Source organism: Tympanuchus pallidicinctus, unplaced genomic scaffold, assembly GCF_026119805.1.
Source record: "Tympanuchus pallidicinctus isolate F22 unplaced genomic scaffold, pur_lepc_1.0 scaffold2, whole genome shotgun sequence".
Taxonomy (NCBI): domain Eukaryota; kingdom Metazoa; phylum Chordata; class Aves; order Galliformes; family Phasianidae; genus Tympanuchus; species Tympanuchus pallidicinctus.
Genome location: NW_026294721.1, coordinates 20143224 through 20162645, shown reverse-complemented (window position 1 = coordinate 20162645; position 19422 = coordinate 20143224). Strand labels below are relative to the sequence as shown.

The 19422-nt window shown below is 35.0% G+C and overlaps 1 protein-coding gene across 6 annotated transcripts in view; it reads left to right on the top strand.

Annotated features, from left to right (window-relative positions):
* Nucleotides 1-19422, top strand: part of ARAP2 (ArfGAP with RhoGAP domain, ankyrin repeat and PH domain 2) — a 115288-nt gene that overhangs the window by 44960 nt on the left and 50906 nt on the right. For all 6 annotated transcript variants that reach the window (XR_008206450.1, XM_052681805.1, XM_052681801.1 and 3 more), the window contains 6 exons: nt 7947-8062; nt 9280-9479; nt 10239-10324; nt 10957-11139; nt 13402-13576; nt 16515-16649. Coding sequence is in view for 5 of the 6 variants with exons in the window: in XM_052681805.1 (XP_052537765.1) it covers nt 7947-8062; nt 9280-9479; nt 10239-10324; nt 10957-11139; nt 13402-13576; nt 16515-16649 (895 nt within the window). In the remaining variant the exon portion in view is untranslated. The remainder of the gene's footprint in view (nt 1-7946; nt 8063-9279; nt 9480-10238; nt 10325-10956; nt 11140-13401; nt 13577-16514; nt 16650-19422) is intronic.

The window sequence follows — 19422 nt, the reverse complement described above, 5'->3', positions numbered from 1 at the left end:
AAATGTCACTGGGGATTTCTGAGCTAAAAAACCTGTGAAAATTCTGACACAGTCTGTGTGTAGTAACATTACCATGATTACAGATTTGTGCACCCACTCTAAAAGTGAGAAAACTGAGTTTGTTTCTAAAGCCTTACTTCATTCAGTTACATCTATATAATTATTGTGCAATGGATACCATAACACACTGTTTTCTTACATGAGATTACCACCTCAGTTGTAGATTGTTTACTTAACCATTTGATCATTGTAATTTCATTTCGTGAAGTAACTCTGCTATTTTATTGCATGCTGTTGAAAAGTGTCTTAAGGAATCTTTCATCAGAAATGGTGATGTGATTAGTAATTATTTTTCTTGGCTATTTGAAGAACAATGATAATTTATTTTTCATCAGTTTCTTGTAGGTAATGGAACATGATTGTCTTCCATATGAACACAGTTCTGAGAAACAAAGTGAATGATTCAAGCGGCCATATATTTTTCATTCTTTTTTTTTTTTTTTTTTTTTCCTCTCATGAAACAGAATAGTTTTATGTATTGTATTCATAGGTCTCAGCTGAAGCTCCAGTTGCTTGGCAGTTCTGCAAATCAAACCCTAGAGCATAAAATCAGGTAGTAAGAAATGAAAAATGTACAGTGAAATGACTGAATGCTAAGACTTTTGATTTACAGTGAGTAGAAATAGGCAAAGGTAAGAGCTAACTCTCCAGGATAGTATACAGTTGCATTAATTATGTGACTGTCCTTTTTTTTTTTTTTTTTTTTTTTGTAGTCTGCATGGGAAGTGGGCTTCCATCTTCACATGTCCTAGATCCATCCCATACAGCAATCAAGGCACAGGCTGATAATGCATAATCAAGTGGTTTAATATTGTATTGATACTGTAACACACAGTTATTTAGCTGCCAAAGTGAGAATTCTGAATAACTTTTGTAGTAAGTGGATATGCATGTGCAAGTTGAATGAAGAATTACATCTAGGAGTATAGCTACCTCAACATGTTATTCAGGAAGAAGTTTTTGAAAGTAATCTCTCAATTGTTTCTACTTATGTATTAGATTAAGTCATAGAGCCATCTCAAAATAGATATACTATATTTCTTTATAATGTAATTAAAATGTGGACTGTACTCCAGTAGCATATCCAGCATACTTCGCTGCAAATAAACCTACAGTGCGTGGCACTGACTAGAGCTATCCTGATGAGTCCTTTCTCAATCTTGCTGTTTGCTTTCTTCTTGTTTTTTACCCTCTCAAATCACTGATGTCAGGTCATTAATAGAAAATGATTCAGGCTCTGATTGCAAAAACGTTTTCAAATTGTTCTATTATGGGACAGGAATTTTTATGTTAACATAAAATTGATATCATAATAGATGAGCATAAATGTACAAAATTAACATGCATAGACAGCTTGAATTTTAACATCATCTTGCTCATCAGGACTCGAGTTGGCAAACTTCAAGTTCTTTTAACATTTTCTTATTTGTGTAATTATATGCTGTATGCTTTGTTGAGGTTCTAATTTCAGACCTCATTAAGACCATAAGAGTACATCTGTATTTACTCATGGCAGTTTTTATTCCAGCCCATGATGTTTAAATATCATCTAAAATTTATGCCTAAAGACTTTTTCCTGTGTCAAAGAACATAAGTTTCTAAAGATTTGAAAAGCCAGATGACAGGTAAATGGGGTGGCTAAGTGTGGTTTAAAAGTAGAGGAGATCAATATAAACCCATGGAGAGAAGCATTAATATCAAAGCAATTTCTGCTGTACTAGTCACTAATTCTCAGGTTCTGATAATTATTTATATCTTAATTTTCTTATTAAAATGGAAACTTTTTTTTTTTCCTCACCTGGTGGAGAAATTAGCCTTTCCTTCTAAGCTAGAAAGACTGAACTCTGTACCTCCAATTAAGGGAGAGAGGGAAGAAAGCTGATTACTTTATCTGAAGAATTCTAGTTACTGGCTTTTAATCTCTGTGGAGTAATTTGACTGTTTGAAGGGAATCAAGTGCCATGGGTATAAAATGAAGTATAAGTCTAAATCATGTTAAATTATTAGAGGACTTCTCAGGTCTTTTAGAAGTAAATCTTAGTTTAATTGTCATAAACTTTCTGGTAGCTTCCTCAAAGCAAGCCTGAAGACCTCTTGCAAATGCCAAGAATAGGTTCAAGGAAACATGCAGGGTCATGTTTTGAAACTCCTATCAAAGTCACAGTGATTAAATGTCAAAATCTGTGTATGAAGAGTAGGATAAGGGTGGGGTTGCAGATATGGGTGAGCCTTTATAAAATGGGTAGTAGGGGGGGTAGAAAATGTTGTTTAAGAAAAGTGTGCCTAAATAAACACATATACATGTAAACACGAAGTTTATTTTTCTTGTAGCATTATATTGCATTCCCTACTGTTGTTTGTGTCATAGACATACGCGTGTGCATACCTCATCTTCTTGTGCAGGGTTATGTACAATCCCAAGCTCTAACAGCCAAAGACAACAACAAAACAAACCAGGGACCTTGATCTCACTGAAAGAAAATTGCTGTACACTGGGGACACTCAGCTGATGCAGCAGTTTCCAGAAGTGGGGTATTCTCAGCATACACCAGTACTATTTCTGTACTAAAGAGTTTTGTATTTCAGAATGTATTACATACGCACACGCATATATATACATTGTCATTAAATCATGGCAACAATTTTCCTTGTGTGTTGTTGCTGCTATCCTTTTAATCCTCTAGCAAAAACCTGAGATGAAAATATATTCTGATATTTCTGACGTAAAAATAATATAGTTAACCTTTAAAGTACAACTTGGAGTTATTTCTAAGAACTTTTATGTGACAAGAAAGGGTAAACTTGTAATTATGCTGATTCTTTATTTGTAGTTTTCTGTTGTTTACTTGTTTGATGATCTTTTACCATAGAAAGTGTTTATTTTATTCAACTACATGCACTGTGGAAAAGTTAGATTCGTATAAGTCAGAGCACTCAAAGATAATATAATTGCTGAAAAGTAAAAGGCAAGGAACACCAGCAGCTCTAGATCTTCTATGTTTGGATAAATTCAAATTTGATCATTTTAGATAACAAGCATGCCAGACCAAGTTTTACTTCTGCAAAAGTGACTGGAAGGGAACACAAAGGATCACATTTTATACTTTCTGGGAAGAGTAGTGATTCTGTAGAAAAGGCCTGCTCTTTGAGGGCCAGAAGAGTAACCCCCTGACCTCTTTTTTCTATAAGAATTTCATAAGATGCCTAGGCCTGTCTTTTTAAGGCAACATACCAGAAGTTGTAAGTGTTCAGCAACTCTGAAAATTAACTATACTTTAGATGTAGTTGTCTAATTTTATTCATAAATGTGGTTAAGCTTTCATGATCCTTTCATGTATATTTGTGTCTATAAAACGGAACTGGTAATATAGTAGAAAAATAGATTAATTTTAAAACTTCTTGAATCTCATACAGAATGGAATCAAAGAAATGTTAATAAAGTCTCCCAATAAAATTTTCCATGAAAAGTGTAGATTTTGCCTAAGAAAAGATCATAGATAACAGAAAGCTGTTTAGCTCTCTGCCATGCAGTTTATATATGCACTTTAAATGTATCCTAAAAAATTGGGTTATATATTTTTGTAGTTTAGGTACAGCTAGGTTTTCATAGATTTTGTGTATTTCAGACGAGGATGATAATGACATGTTATAATCATTCCTCCTTCAGAAAGGAACAACAGGTTATCAGAAAGCCAGTACTTTCCACATACTTGGCTACATTCCCTGTTAATATTTTCAGTCTGCAGTTTATTGTGCTGTTTAGTGGATACATTTGATGTATGACTATTTCTAAAAATAAATAGAATTTTATAGAAACTCTTGTAGTTTTTTCTCTGCTCAAATGTATTGAGATGTATCTTAAATATCTGTATCTATTCTATGTATAGTTAAAAAAGAAAAGTTTTCTTTGTGTTTTTTGAATCATAAACTTTTCTTTGTTTGTCAGAAAGTCTTACACAGTTGAATCTTTCTGGAACAATGAGCTTTCAGTGTGTAGGAGTGAAACAATTCGTATTCCAAAAAGATGCAGCTTGGTCTTGCTGCCAGTACATTTTGTATAGTGCTTGAATGGCCCTATTGTCCTCCTGTGCACTCAAAATGAATGAATTTATCTTTCGAAGTGGAGCAGTTCTTTCTTCCCTATACCAATTCCCACTTCTGTGTCTGAAGGAGAGAACAAGACTGCGCTCTTGAAAGCATATAATTCTGAACTGTGAAAATTAGATTCCAGTGTACCTGTCACTCACCAAGCCTGGTTTAAGCCAAGTGGACAGTTACCAAAAAAGTTTGTTTGGACCATTGCAGAAATCACTTCACTTTAACGTACAGATGAAATTGGTTAATTTTCCACCTCCTTCAGTGCTGAAAATCAAATTCCTCACTTCTAATTTCTCAACCTTTCCCACTTCCTCATGCTGCAATTCAGTTCTTACACAGTTGCTGAATTTAAAACGTGGGAATAGTTATTTTCAATTGGATTGTTGACTTACTTGGGAGGGTTTTTGAGGGGTTTTTGGGAGGGTTGATGTGCCTCCTTAGAGATTTTGGACTCAGTGCATTTAATTTGTGTGCTTGCTATGTTTTGTGTACTTGGGTTCAAGTACAACAGACTTTGCTGGCTCAGTAGTGGCAGTAATTACAGTGAATGTGTGTGTGAGTTCTGACGTCTGCGGAGTGCTTCCTCTTTGCTCAAAGGGTGCTGCTGGGTGCAGCTGGCTGAGTGAAGGCAACAAGTGGGCTGCCCAACTGCCAGAAGGCCTGGGATAACGCTGGCAGCTGGGGTATTGAGCAGAATATGTTGCTCCTGCTCCTTTGACATCCCCACAATTGCAGTTTTGCATAGGATATTGAAAAGAGCTTGAAATAGAATGGACTAAAGGAAACACAAGATAGAGATTTGCAAGATGGAATAGTGAGGAGTAGGTAGATAAGTAAAGTTACTTACTTTCTGCAATAGCAAAATTCATTTCCTCGAAAGGAAATACTTTTTGCATGATTAACTGTCATGGTTTTTTTTTCTTTTTTTTTTTTTTTTTTTATGGTTTCAGTATTCCACATCAAAACATCATGTAGTGTACGGGGCATTAAAGTGTCACTTTCCCAATTCCAACTACCTATCCCTGTACATTACAGCAGTCACGGGATCTGGCCCTTCCGGGTGGGGGGGGGCGCTCTCTTGCTGCCTTGCAGTGGATGCTGGAGGGTGCTTTCCTAGCCGTTCCAAGCTTTTCAGGTTTGAATCGGTCCCGGGAACTCTCTCTCTCATCTTGTCTGATTTATTAATCTCAATTTCAATTAAATTGTATATATTGTGTTATCTTGTATTCCAATATTATAGTAAAATAAGTTTTCCTCCATAGATTGTTGCCGCTGCTCTTTTCCTCCCTTCCTTCCTTCCCATTTTTTTGTGGGACCGGGGTGGGGGGGGAGGGCAGAGGCCTGCCGACCCTGTCACGGACATAGATTGATCTGATCAACTCCGTGACATTAACAGTTAAGAAATTTATGAAGTATGCTATGGAGGCCTTAAAGCATGTATTTGTTTAAATTCTTTGCGGATGTGGCTGTCAATGGCTATTAAGTGTGATTGTTTGACTGTAGCTAATTTTTCATGGACTTTCTGAGCTGGAATTCCCTAGATTGCTGGAATCTTATTTGGGAAGATGTGAGTGTACCTTCTCTTATTTACATTCTTTTTATGACCATTGCCAGCAGCAAATGCTTAAAGGGATGCTCTGTTCTAGGTGAACTTTTGATCTGGCTAAATACGATAGTTCGTATTTTAGTCATCTTTTCTTTGTTGCTCTTTTCTGTCTTCAGTGAACTGATCTGGACATAAGAGTATATTAAGCTACTATAAATTATGTTTCCTGGCAGTCATTCAGCACTTATTAAATAAAGAATGTGTTGTGATGTTATTAATGTACAAGTGTAGTCTCATTACCTGGACTTTTTAAGGCCAATTATAGATGTAATTGAAACCTGCATCCAATTTACATCTCAGAAGCACAAACCACTTAATTCTAGGAAGCTGAAGGGTTGTTTTTTTATTCATTCTGTGTTGTTTGGTTGATTAAAGACGCTACTATACTTTTCTATTCTCCATTCTTTTTTTTTTTCTTAACCTTATTTTATGTTTTTGTTTTTCTTGCTGGTCTTGTCCGCTGTTGAATTCATGCTCTAAATGCCCAGCCCTTTCCCATAGAACCAGTCTTTGAGGATGAATTAGAGACTCTGTAGGCTTCACAAAGCTCTCTGGTCTCTTGTTCTCTTCTAAAGCAGATATGTCAGCATCAAAACCATTGTCTTAAATAAAAACTGCATGAGAGAGGGATGGAAGATTAGGGAGAAGAATAAAAAATGCTGCAGGATATGAGAGTAAAGGAAAAGCAGAAATATCTAAGAAATGATTATGTAAAGAGTGGCTAATCTTGAGTACTTATTGAAAAGTTATTCCTTTTTATAATTTTTTACACTAAAATGCATGAACTCTTATTTGTGTCTTCTGTTAGATTTAGTCTTACCAGTCATAGCTAAAAATGATATTTTTTATTTGTTCATCCTTGGAATAGTTGATGAAGTGAAAAGAGTTTTTTGAAGTGTCCTCTCTATGTGAGCTTTAGTACTGTTATAAAATTTGAAAATCTCATGAAAAGAAAATTGCTGGTGACGCCAGCTTGGGTAAATTTTTACTAGAAAAACAGCTTCTTCACAAGCAGGTATCTCTGCTGAAGCTATTCCCCTCCAGTACTTTGGCATATTTTTTTTTTTTTCAGATCACAGTCAGCTACATGTTATGTGAGAAGTAACAAGGTGAGCATGGTGCAGATGGTAAGGGGTTGAGTGAGATAGTTTCTGTTTTTGTTTCTGATGCAGTTAATGTATCCAAGAATTATGCTAATATTCCTAGAAACCACAGAATTGTTGAGTTTGGAGGGGGAATTCTGGATGTCCATTCCCACCCTGTTCCCTGAACAGGTCCACTTCAGTCCTTTGAGGTTGACCAGAATCCAAGTCCTGGTTCCTCCTCAAGATCTCCAAATGCGGACCTCTCAATGTCTCTGGCAGCCCATGCCAGTGCGTAGCCACTGACGCAGTACAGAAGTGCTACTCGATGGTCAGAAGGAAACTCCTGTGTGTACCCATTGCCTCTTGTGAATTATATGTTAGATGACTGCCAATGGATGACCATGTAAATTAGTTTCAGAAAAAAATACCAGTGATTTCCAAAGTAGATCAGAATATATAAATATAGTTCAAAAATGTGTCCATTTAAAAGAGGCTGTGATTTCCTGACTGTTTATTCAAGATTGATTTTTAAGGATGTTGCTTCACAGTGGAAAAAGAAATTGGTTTAAGCTAAACATGCTTAGTATTTCTAAGAATTAGACCACTAGTAAATCCTAGTCCATTTGAGTGGTTGTATAGAACTTTTTTCAAAGACATGCTTGAGATGCTGAGTTCATATAATAAGATTTAAGAGAAAGTTGTAATTGTTTTTCTTAAAATCAGTCTATTTAAAAGTAGTCAAAACTGCTGTTAGTGAAAAGGAAACAGTTTTATAAAAATTATCTCACCACTAAAGTATGATATAAGGTAGATTCTTCCATTTCCATCAGCAATTTCATGTAGTCATTTAACTTTTTTTTTTAATTAATAGTTACAGTGCGTTTCTCTCAATCAAACAATATCATTTTGGCAACTACAAGGATAATGTTTGAACATAATTTTATATAGATTTATTTAATGAATTAGGAGGAAGCCTGCATGTTGTGGCCAAAATTTGTATGACTCTTCTTAGATGTTTGGACCGTGTTGATTTAATTTTTCTGTACATGTTTGTTATTGGATAATAACCAATCAAACTTTTATTACCTTTTCCGTAGGACTTTAAGACAGGATTTGGTATCACCTTAATCCCTATGAATGTGGCAAATGTAAAACAAGTGGATCGGGCTGCAAAACAAACTTTTGAAATAATTACTCCTTACAAAAGCTTCAGGTAAGATCTTCAATATTGATAATAGTAACATTGTAATGTTAAGTTATATAACTAATGTTATTAATATTGTTAAAGTACAAAATATACAAATAAGTAATATGCTGAAAAATATTGCTTCATATGGTACTAACATAACCCGGTTTAGTGAAAAGATAACATTTTTTTAAGAATGCTCACTTTTTTCTTTCCACCAAATGGAAGAATGGAAGAATTTTCTTTCCACTATTTAACTTTGTTCTTCATCTGTTATCTCCCTAACTACACATCCAGTGTCCACAAATGCATTTTCTTCATTTTATGCAAAAGCAGAAGAAAATAAAAACTCTGAAAACTTTCCTTCATCTTTATGATAAACTACAGTAGTGAAATCCTCCTGCATTCATTTAATATTAAGGATTTTATTTTTAATGGAAAGAATTAAGTATGTGCTCCCCCTTGTAAAAATCTTCCATTGAAATCAGTACAAAACTTTCCTTTTGCTGATGCTGTGACTTGTAATGAATTTTTTTAAGAAAATAAAAGTGTATGCTAACTTTTTTTCTTAAATGTGTGGTTTTTCTTTAGTAATGCAGTAGAAGAAGAAATTGCTTTGTTCTCTGTGTATATGTTCTCTAGTGTTAATCTTGAGAAAGGTCGCTGAAATGCAAGCAATGTTATTTGATTCTCAGTGGCCTAGAGAACAAGTAAATTAGTCTTGATCAATGATTTGAGTCCGTGGCTAGTTGGTAGATAAGTAGATCTTTGATTTTCTCTAAGCCATCATCATATCTACTATTATTTCTGTTTTACAAAAGGATCAATTTAAAAGGAAGGTAATTTTTGTCTATTAGGTAACGTCTGCTTTTACTCTTTGGTAACTTTTGTTAATAAAGTTTATTGAGATGTTTCTAAGCTTTTTTGAAAAAATCAGACTGTTTGGTATGTGTTGACCTTTTTTTTTTTTAAAAAAAAAAAAAAACATTGAAAGTAACTCAGGAACATAACAAGTGTTATAAAAGCTGTGTAGCTCATGCTAGCAGTGCTTTTATTGATAACAAAACAAAGACTGAGGGAATTTTCACTGGTGAAAACGAAAAATAATTTTTATTTATATGTGTGTAGTGGACTATTTTTTGACAGAGATTTCAGATATAAATGTAATAAATAAGAAACTACAGATTCTGTTTAATTGGGCTTTAAAATAAAGATCAATAATGCAGAAAAGTCAATTGTTTCAGCTTTACAGCAGAATCGGAAAAAGAGAAACAAGACTGGATTGAAGCACTGCAGGAATCGATAGCAGAAACTCTGTCTGATTATGAAGTAGCTGAGAAGATTTGGTTCAATGAATCCAACAGGAGCTGTGCTGACTGTAAAGCTCCCAATCCTGATTGGGCATCCATCAATCTCTGTGTTGTCATTTGTAAGAAGTGTGCAGGTAGAGTAATTAATGAGAGGCTGTGTGGGTTTTACAAAATGTCATATTTGCATATCTGTTTATGTCCTTGAATTGGCTTTTTTATTTTTGAAATGGCATTCCTTTGGAAGTTTTAATACCAAGTATATCCTTATTCTAAAACACTTTCATGTGTAAATGACAGTCTGTGTGATGATTGGTTTCCCACAGATGAATAATCTTCCACAATTAATGGAAATCAAGACACACTAGCACTTGTTGGGAAATTATTTGTTTTAGCATTGATGCATTCCGAAAGATAACAATTTGCAGTGTATAAATTTGGAGTATTTATTACATCAGGTCATATTTTCACTGCCAATAGAGATAGCATTTTCAGATACTACGTAAAATCTTTTTCTGTCATGTTTTAAATTTAAGTATGTGCGTAAGCTTTAGAGGCAGTGAAGTGCTTTATAACTCCAAAACAAACTTTTCCAAAATATTCTATGTGGAAGAGCCTTTGTTTATTAGTTGTTATCAAATATACAAAATTTGTATTTCAAAATTGTAACCTGAAGAGGACTATTTCTGTGCCACGTGCAATCCATATCCTTTTTCCCTCTCACCCCCTTCTTTTCCTTTTTCTGTGTGCTTTTGTGCTTTTCTATCTAAAAATATATATTGTTAAAAAATGATAAATAGATCTGCTTTCATTAAATATATAATTTTTTTAGCTCAGAAGAAGAGTTAACTCAGTTTAAGTGCTTTAGTTAAGTAAAAATGCTGTTGGATTTCTAGGACAGCACCGATCTTTAGGACCAAGAGATTCAAAGGTCAGGAGTTTAAAAATGGATGCCAGCATTTGGAGCAATGAACTAATTGAGGTACGTTGACTTATTCCAATTCTTTAAGTTTTGAGAGGAACCATGTGAATAAGAGTTTTTCACTTTACTTACAAGAAGTTTTAAAGCATACTTGCTAAAATATGCCTCTGTTATTGTAAATGAAATGTTTCTGGGAGTACTGTACCTCTTGTGTTATTTGAAATATTTTATTTTAAGGACTGTCTGTATCAAGCACCTAGGTTTAGGGATGAGGAAAAGTAACAAGAACACTTCTGGAGAGTTGTCATGATGCGCAATATTGGTTTAGGGAAGAAAGGAAACTCACTACCAGGTTAGGTGTTTGGACTGTTTAGAAGTGATGCTTCTAAAGTGAGTTGAGTTATTGCTATTTTCTTTTAAAAAAAGGTGCTACTCTTCTCTAACCTTCTACTGGCATTTTCTAATATTTATTGAAGCACTGTAACTAGTTAGCTTTGTTAATTGTGGTACCTATTGCTGGAAAATTATGACATGGGCTTTATTACTAATTTATAGATTAACACAGTAACTGGGAAAGGATTCCATTTAATCTTATGCAGGCAATTTGCTCTGGTTCAATTTTTTTCCTTAATTTATAGCAGCTGAAAACTATTTAGAATCATTAATGATATTTGTTTTCTCTTTAACTTCAGCTCTTTATCATCATTGGGAATAAGAGAGCAAACACTTTTTGGGCAGGAAATCTTCCTCCGGATGAAGAGCTGCATATGGATGCCCCTGCAGAAAAAAGGATTGCATTCATTACACAAAAGTACAAAGAGGGAAAATTCAGGAAAACACCCTTTCCCTACAAAACCAAAGAACAATTGAATAAGGTAACATCAGAATGAATAAGCTCTTACCATAACTTTCGTAGCGAATTGTATTTGTGTGTGTTTTAGTCATCCTGTTAAACTGCTGAGGAAACAAATTCAAAATCCTGAGGGACAAGCTTCGCAGAGCTGAATAACTCCTACTAGGGAAGCCTTTGCAAGAGTCATTCTGTCACTTATAACTTTTCCAGTTTGTTTGTTGAAGATTATGGTACTTATGTTGTACCTGTAATAAGTACTCCAGAGTGATCAATATATACACATCTCTATTTCTTTTCCAAATGTGCAATTCAATGATGAAAATTCCCACTACAGTTCTTTAGATTCCTTCTTAATGTTTTTTAATGTATTATGTCTGACATCTATCATACCAATATGTTAGATGGCTCGGTGTTAGCAGTAGCTCATGCATGCTTTCATATTGGCTTGTAGTTAATTGGAAGTGAAATAAGCTAAAATTAATGAAATGATGAAAAATGTGAGTTCTGATGTTTCTTTTTGCACAAATAACACAAGTAAATTGCCTTAAGTGGAAAATGCTAATTATCACTTGTGCACAGCTTTTTATCCATTTGGCTGACTTGTATTGTCTACTGATCTCAATCATGACTGCTTAAGGTTTTTGAATATGAGGGAGTTAAAAATGCATGTATTTTACAGAGCTAATTCATCCAATTACGTATTAGCGAAATTGTCTTAGAATATATAGAGACTGTGGGGAGCCGATATCATTTGAAGGCTATTGTGCTTTGAGCTAGTAAGAGTGGTGAGGCACTGGAACAGGTTACCTAGCTTAGTGGTTGATACCCTGTCCATGGAGACTTTCAAGGCAAGGCTGGATCAGGCCTCAGGCAAGCTGATTTTTAGCTGTGTGTTCCTGTTCATTGCGGGGGAGTTGGACTAGATGGCCTTCAGAGGTCCCTTTCAACTCAAAGGATTCTATCATACTATGAAATAGAAGCGTCCCACATTAAAAAAAAAAAAAAAAAAAAATATTGCAGCAAAAACATGTTAGTGGAGTTATTATATATATAAGAAGTCAAAGCAAAGGTATTTGAAATACTGCCACCTCTGAAAAGCATCTAGTCAAAATATATAATCATCTCACTGTGTATTTTGAATTCAGGTTTTCTGCATTTCATGGGAATCAGGAAATATTTTTAGCCTTTATGGGGAATATTTGTCTTCAAAAAATAAAACATTTGCATTGATTATTACTATTAACTTATAGCCTTTATACAAGACTTTTGTATTGTAACTGCTGGCTACAGGAAGTAGAAATAGCTCTTTGTGGTTTACAAGCTTGATTTTTTGTTCTTAAGTCTTTTTTGGTGTAGAAGTGTCTATTTCACCATTTAACTACTGGGAAATGTAATGGTGGAACTCTCTATAGAGACATGAAATTACCATGTAATAAGTAGTCACCATAAGTAATTGTGGAACTTCTACTGAACTATCTGCCATATTATCTTTTGCCTACTAAATGTGTTTATTAGAGTAGCTGAATTTTAGGACATTTGTATTTTGAGCGACTTCTTTCTTAATCATTTCAGGAAAGTTCATCCATTAGCAAAGTAATTTAAATAAATTTTAAATTGTAGAAATTTTTATTGAGTAGATTGCTGTAATTGCAAAAGTACTGCTAGATTTAAGGTTTTGGGACATCTCAGAAGGAAAAAAAAAAGATTTCTTTAAGTTTTTCTGTCTTAATGCATAGGAAAAAGAACTTTATGTTGTAGGATGTGATTAAATCTTTAAATCTAGAAGATCATCAAGTCTAAAGATACCTTTAGGAATGATAGCTTTACTGACTGTGACTTTGACTTTGAAAAACTACCCATGATTTCAGCCTGCTTTCTTCTAATAGCGTACAAGAATTAAATCTAGTTTCTTCGGTTGAACTTTTGAGGTCTGGAATAAGTAGTTTTCCTTAGTAGTTTAGTACGTGAAGAAAAATGAGGAGAGAGAAAGGATTTTTCATATAAACAAATAATGAATTGTCCCCACAGTTGTATTAATTCATGTTAGCATGCCCTAGGAAAACAAGTGGCAGCAAAAGTTTGCAAGACTTGGGGTGATGTTTTTTTTCTTTGTTGCTTTGTAGACCACAATTCATTATTTCTGCTGATTCCCAATGTTTATGAAACTGGAAAATGAGGATGATCTATATTGAATGTGAAAGAATTTTTACCTAAATAACAAGTATTTGTTGCCTATAACTTTCTACTTTTAAACATACTACTTATTTTCCTTCTGTATGACAAGGCCCTGTGTGCTGCTGTAGTTAAGCAAGATGTGCTAGAAACTCTGATGCTGCTGTTCAGTGGGGCTGATGTAATGTGTGCTACTGGTGATCCTGTTTACAGTACTCCATACTTATTAGCTAAGAAAGCTGGACAAAGACTGCAAATGGAATTCCTCTACCATAATAAGTTCTCAGGTAAGATATTTTCTCTCTGAGCAAACAGGAAGGGAAAAAATTAGAAAAAGAATGGTGTTGAGTTGAGCAATAATGGTATAGGGGAGGAAGCAACATGACATTAATTGTATTTTAGCAGACTGCGTATGTAAATTGTGTATGTTACTTTCATTTTTCTTGGACATCAATATTAGTTATTAAAAAGATAATAGTCTACAGTGGCTCATACCACTTACGCTTATTTATAATACAGCAGAAAAACATCATCTGCTTTGTATTATTAAGCTTTAACAAGAAGAATGGGTACATAGAATAAATTAAAAAAAAAGAATTAGAAGTATTTATCAGGCTTTTTTTTTCTTACAAGTTATTTCTGTTGATGTCTGCCTTTACTGTGCACAGTCCTACAACTCTCCTCTTTAGCTTGTCATAGAATCTATCCTAGAAAACTACCCTTTTTCAGGTTATAACTGCAGTTATAGCATGTAGCACACAGTAAACATTGGCCTTGGATGTCAGCAGGTCTGATCTCCGTGACTTTTTCCAGGCACTTGAAATATTCTTAAAATATAGTTTTAGTGAATCAGTTTTTGGTACCCATAAAATCAATTTTTTGTATGGATGTGCCTGGACTTCCCTTTTTGGAAGATTTTCCAGTACCTGTAGCAGTCTGGGAATGAATGTTCACACACAGATTTGTACCGAAAAAAACTAGCTATGCTAATCCAGCAGGAACTTCAGACATACTCTCCATTGTCTCATGAAACTCTGCAAAGTAGCACTTGATAGGCTGAGCTCAAATTCTTTTTTAGTGAATGAAAAAGGCAGAGAAGTTTAGCAGAAAATAGACTGTGTTGTGTTCCAGCTTCTCCTCAGATATCAAAGGTCTTGGGAAAGCTGAACTTAGATTCTGAGCTATGCTCAATTTGGTGCTGTGTGTCTGGTTGCATTCAACGTATGAACTTTCACAATTACATATTCACAAGCAGCTCACTGCCCAATTGGCCTTGTCACTTTTAAATGGGTTCTCACAATCAATCTTGAGGAGTTTGACCATGCCCAGTGAGGACTCCTATGCCTAGGTTATTGAATAGTGCAGTTCATTAAAACAACAGATTCTTTTGGATTGCCAGAGATAAGATTACTTGTGTGCAAAGTATGTGAGATTAACCACAAGAATAGAAATAATGCAGCCAGCCACAAATGCATTAAATCATGGAAAAGCTCTATAAGGATTTCTAAGTTTCCTGAGGGAAAATCTTGGGATAACAGAGTGTGAGAATCTTACCCAGTAGGCATCCCTCCAAGGAAATAGGAAGAGAGGCTCAATCTGTTGAGTGAGAAACCTAGAATTCAGCAGTGTCCTCTTGACTTGACTGTGATGATATTTTCCCCTAAATTCCTCCTCTCTTAAACCATTTTTATACTGCATGACATTTTTTTGATGGAAAAGTGGAAAACTGATAGCTCAGGGCTAGCTTGGGAAAACAAGATCATAGAAGCATTGAATGGGTTGAAAAGGACCACAGTGATCATCTAGTTTCAACCCCCCTGCTATATGCAGGGTCTCCAACCACCAGACCAGGCTGGCCTTGAATGCCTCCAGGGGTGGGGCATCCACAACCTCCTTGGGCAATCTGTTCCAGTGCATCACCACTGTGACTACCTTCACAGATGTGAAGATAATTAATCAGTTTGAATAGTATCCCCATTCCTGCAGGATGATCGCAGGGGTTGGCCACGGTACCTCCACACCACTCCACACTCTGTGTTGTTTCTTTCTTATGATACCAGGATTTCCTGTTTGCTAATAATTGGATTTTTGGATCTTATATTACTTAGGGAACTATCATAGAATGAATTATCTACCACATCTGGCGGCTTACCTCCTCTGGAGAGGAGAACCTTTCAATAAGTTATCTCTAGTAAAGTAAATATTCTACCTATTCCACCCTGAGAATTTTGTCACTTAAAAATCACAATATTTAGCAGAAACCAGGGAAGTCACATGCAGCCTTGTTATTAGGGGCTCTCAGGCAGCTCACTGTTCATGGGTTAAGATGATTGACTGATAGTTATTAATAGTATTATGCAGAACAGTGTTATCAGATCTGAATAAGACCTTAGGCATAAAAGCCATACTAGAGGAGAAAGTTGAGGGTAAGTTGAGGGTAAGAAGGAGCATACTTTCACAGCATGAAATGCTGGAAGAACTTGGAGCTTTTCAGAGCAAATGAGGTGCCTTGAACCCGAATTTTGTCAGAAATGCCAGGCGTTTTTTTCCTAGGTCATTGAGCTCAATCACTATTCACCACACAAACACACAGATATGGTGGGTTTTGGAGTGGTGGTGTTTGTTTTTTTTTCTGTATGTGTGGTTGTGTTTTTTTTTTCCCCTAGTTAAGCTGTACAATTGCCCTAAGGCTATAGAAAGAAGTTTGCTTCTTTTGGCTTTGTGTTTTCTACTTGCGATCTTTTAGCCAAGGCAGTATTGCTGTGTGGTGGATCTGGTGTTTGTTCCTTCTCTTCAGAGAGAGGATGTCATGACAGAATCCCAGTGATTCTCTGAATCATCATCTGTTTGTGGTGAACTTCTAGACAAGCCCTCAAGAGAAACAGTTCCCTTCTGTTCAAGTATGTTACAGTAAGGTGTGAAATCTAGTATGGTAAGCTAGAAAACCATATTTTGGTTATGTTGACAAGCAGTGGTAGACAATGGTAATGTGGTAACTGAAGTAAACTATTTTTGATGAATATGTAAGAATTTTCCTTTAATTATAAAAACAGAAAAATTCCAATATACATCTGTTCTGAAGCAAGGAGCTTATGGAGCAAATGTGTGTCTGTAGCTATGCAGGTGTAGTTATCCTGGCAGGTGTAGTTATGCACGTGGAGAAGCAGTTATAACTGATGGTAGAGGAAATTCTATATTTTGTTTACTCTTTTGTCTTTTTAATAGATTTCCCAAACTTTGATACCAGTTTTGAAAGCTGCTTCTCTGAAGATTCTTCGCATTCCACTTTTCTATGTGAATTTCTATACAAAGTTTCTTCTAATTCAACCAAGCTTCTTACAGAGAAGAAATTAAAAGAAGGTATTTCACTTGTACTTTATGCATTTGAATAATACATGAATATGCACAATATAGATTAATTTGGTACTTTTCAACATCTTGCATTACTTTAAAAAAGATAAAATGTCTTTGACTTCCCATATCCTCTTTTGATTTCATGGACTTTTGTCAGATAAAGAAAATCCTGATTGTCTTCATGTCTTTGTACAGTGCTTGACAGAGGAAATTAAACTAGGGAATAATTATTCAGTTAAAAATTATTGATAAATAAAAGTATTTACAAATACTTCTCACTTGAATTACACCTAGGAGGATGCTGCTAGCTGACAAAGTATTTTCCATTTGAAATTATAATATTCCTGAAATAATCTCAAAAGCATTCCTATATTTTCAGTAAGTTCAATTGAATAACTGAGATATAGCTCAAGCTTACAAATTTCAAAAAGGATCCCAAGTGGAAATGAGCAAATCTTAAAAAAATAAAATAAAATAAATTATAAGCTTTGATTAAGATTAAGCTTTGTGGTTTGGAAATTTGTGCTTTAGCATAGTACATATCATCAACAATCATATTCTTATAGGACTATTATTGAGAGAGACAGAGTGACAGGTAATTTTTCCCCTTTTTAAATTTCTGTGTTTTTTTTCCATCTCAATAAACAAGTTGTCTGTTTTTAAAATATGAGCTAGTTCCTGATTTAAACTTATTCCTGAGAAAATCATGATTAAATATTTCTGTATGCCAATATCCATATTCTGATGGTTTTATGTTTTTATGATCCTTAGTGGAGATTAGGCACACACACAACTCCCACTTAAATGCACTTTTGAAGTATCTACCTGTTAATGTTGGTCCGAATAGTCAAAAGTATTGGCTGGTCATCAGAACTAATTCTCAGCCAAGGCATTCAAACAGTTATTGGTAAAGACATCATACAAGAGCCCTGGGCTGCTGCTGGAAAGGACTTTCTTGTGGATTGCTCTGAAACTGGTCTGAGTTTATCCAGGGAAGAAAGGAATTAACCACCAACCTCTTGTATTCACTGCAGCTTGTGTATTATACATATATACATATGTATATATATAGGTGGGCTCTGAAAGTAATGCCTTCTATTTATTTCTGTGGGAACCACAACAGATACAAAGAGCACAATAACACTTTTTGATGGAGCCAATCCTCAATTAAAAAGCATTGTTGCTAGGAAAATGTTGCCCCTGCAGTTCATCTTTCATCATGTCAGTGGATGCCATTTTATTAGCATGGAAGAATTCAGAAGTGCTGTATATTTACTTCATATGCACTTCCGTGTCAGACACCATTTTGTAAGATTGTTCCCCAGATTGCTATCTGTCAAATGGCAACAAAATTTAATGGAATGTTATATAGGTGGGAAGGTTCAAGCTCTACTGCCATATCACGAACATCTGCCTCTGATATCATGGGCCAACATAGTAGGATAGGAAGCATTATTTTTTTGAGCAGGCATGGTTATACGTATGCTTTTGTCATTTGAAAACAAGCAAACTGGGAAAAACAGTACTGGGAAGAGCGAAGAATAGGTACAAGGTAATGCTACTGGTGTCTCTTCAAACACAGTAGAATATTAGAAGTGCAGTTTAAGTTTGTAAGCAGATACAGATTTAAGAGTATGTATAAAAGCTCACAGAATGTCTTACATTGTGCTTGTTGGGGAGATGTTGTAGGAGTGCAGTAGTCAGCTTCACTAGCAGGGTAACATAAAATTTAAGAAACAATGGAATTTTGTCAGTCTTCAGAAATGAGATTGCTTTCAGACCATGTAGTCTATTAGTTATCAGTTCACTTAGCACTTTAATAAGGCTAACAGCAACAACTAGGAAAATTAGTTTTGAATTAGAAACTGCTCTTATCTGAGGACTCTAATATTCTTCAGCCATGTGTAAGAAGTATTATGACTTTTTAAGAACAATTTACAACATAAAACTTACAATTTTTTTTCCCCATTGACCTGATTTTATTTCATTCAAGGGCTGTGTTCTACCTTTATAGAATCTGATTAACATAAAATAATCTATAATGTGCATATCCCAAGTTATTGGGAGTAGATATGTGTGTTTATATATATACCTTTGTATACATTTTGTATACAAACATAAACTACATATTATTACTTGAAATTTTATTACTTACTATCTTCAGGAAATAATTTGGTGGTTATCATAAAAAATCTGTAAGAGATAAAGTTTGAGTTCTCTCTTTGGCCAATAGATATTCAAATGAGAAATTATCTCCCCTTCCCGCCCCAGAAAAAAAAAGTTCCATCTGGTCAGTGTTATAGAAAGGAGCCCATCAGCTGAAGCAGCTGTGATTTGTTGCTAACTGAACTCTAACTGGACCAGAGAGAGATCATTGGATCACTTGCTCTTAACTGGGGATTAGATTACTTGTCTAATTTTTGGACTCTACAAAAGAGTAGACTTTTAATTGTCATTTGTTGAAAGGGCTCTCAGCCAGAATCAATTTGAACTCTCTAAATATTAAATTAGTGCTTTAAGTTCAAAATTTCCTTCTGAGTCAAGGCAGTCTTGCCTTTGGTGACAAGGGCTGAACATTTAAGTGCTTTGTTTGCCAACACAGGCAATTTGCGGTATCTTGTGTGCTGAGCCTTAACTGCAGAAAGAAACTCAAGAACTCATTCAGTGCTATGAACTGAACCCAGTTTCTATAAAAGTTAGGTACAGCATCTGAATCACAGCATTGCAGAATGGCCAGGCTTGGAAGGAACCTCAAGGATCATGAATGTCCAAACCCACA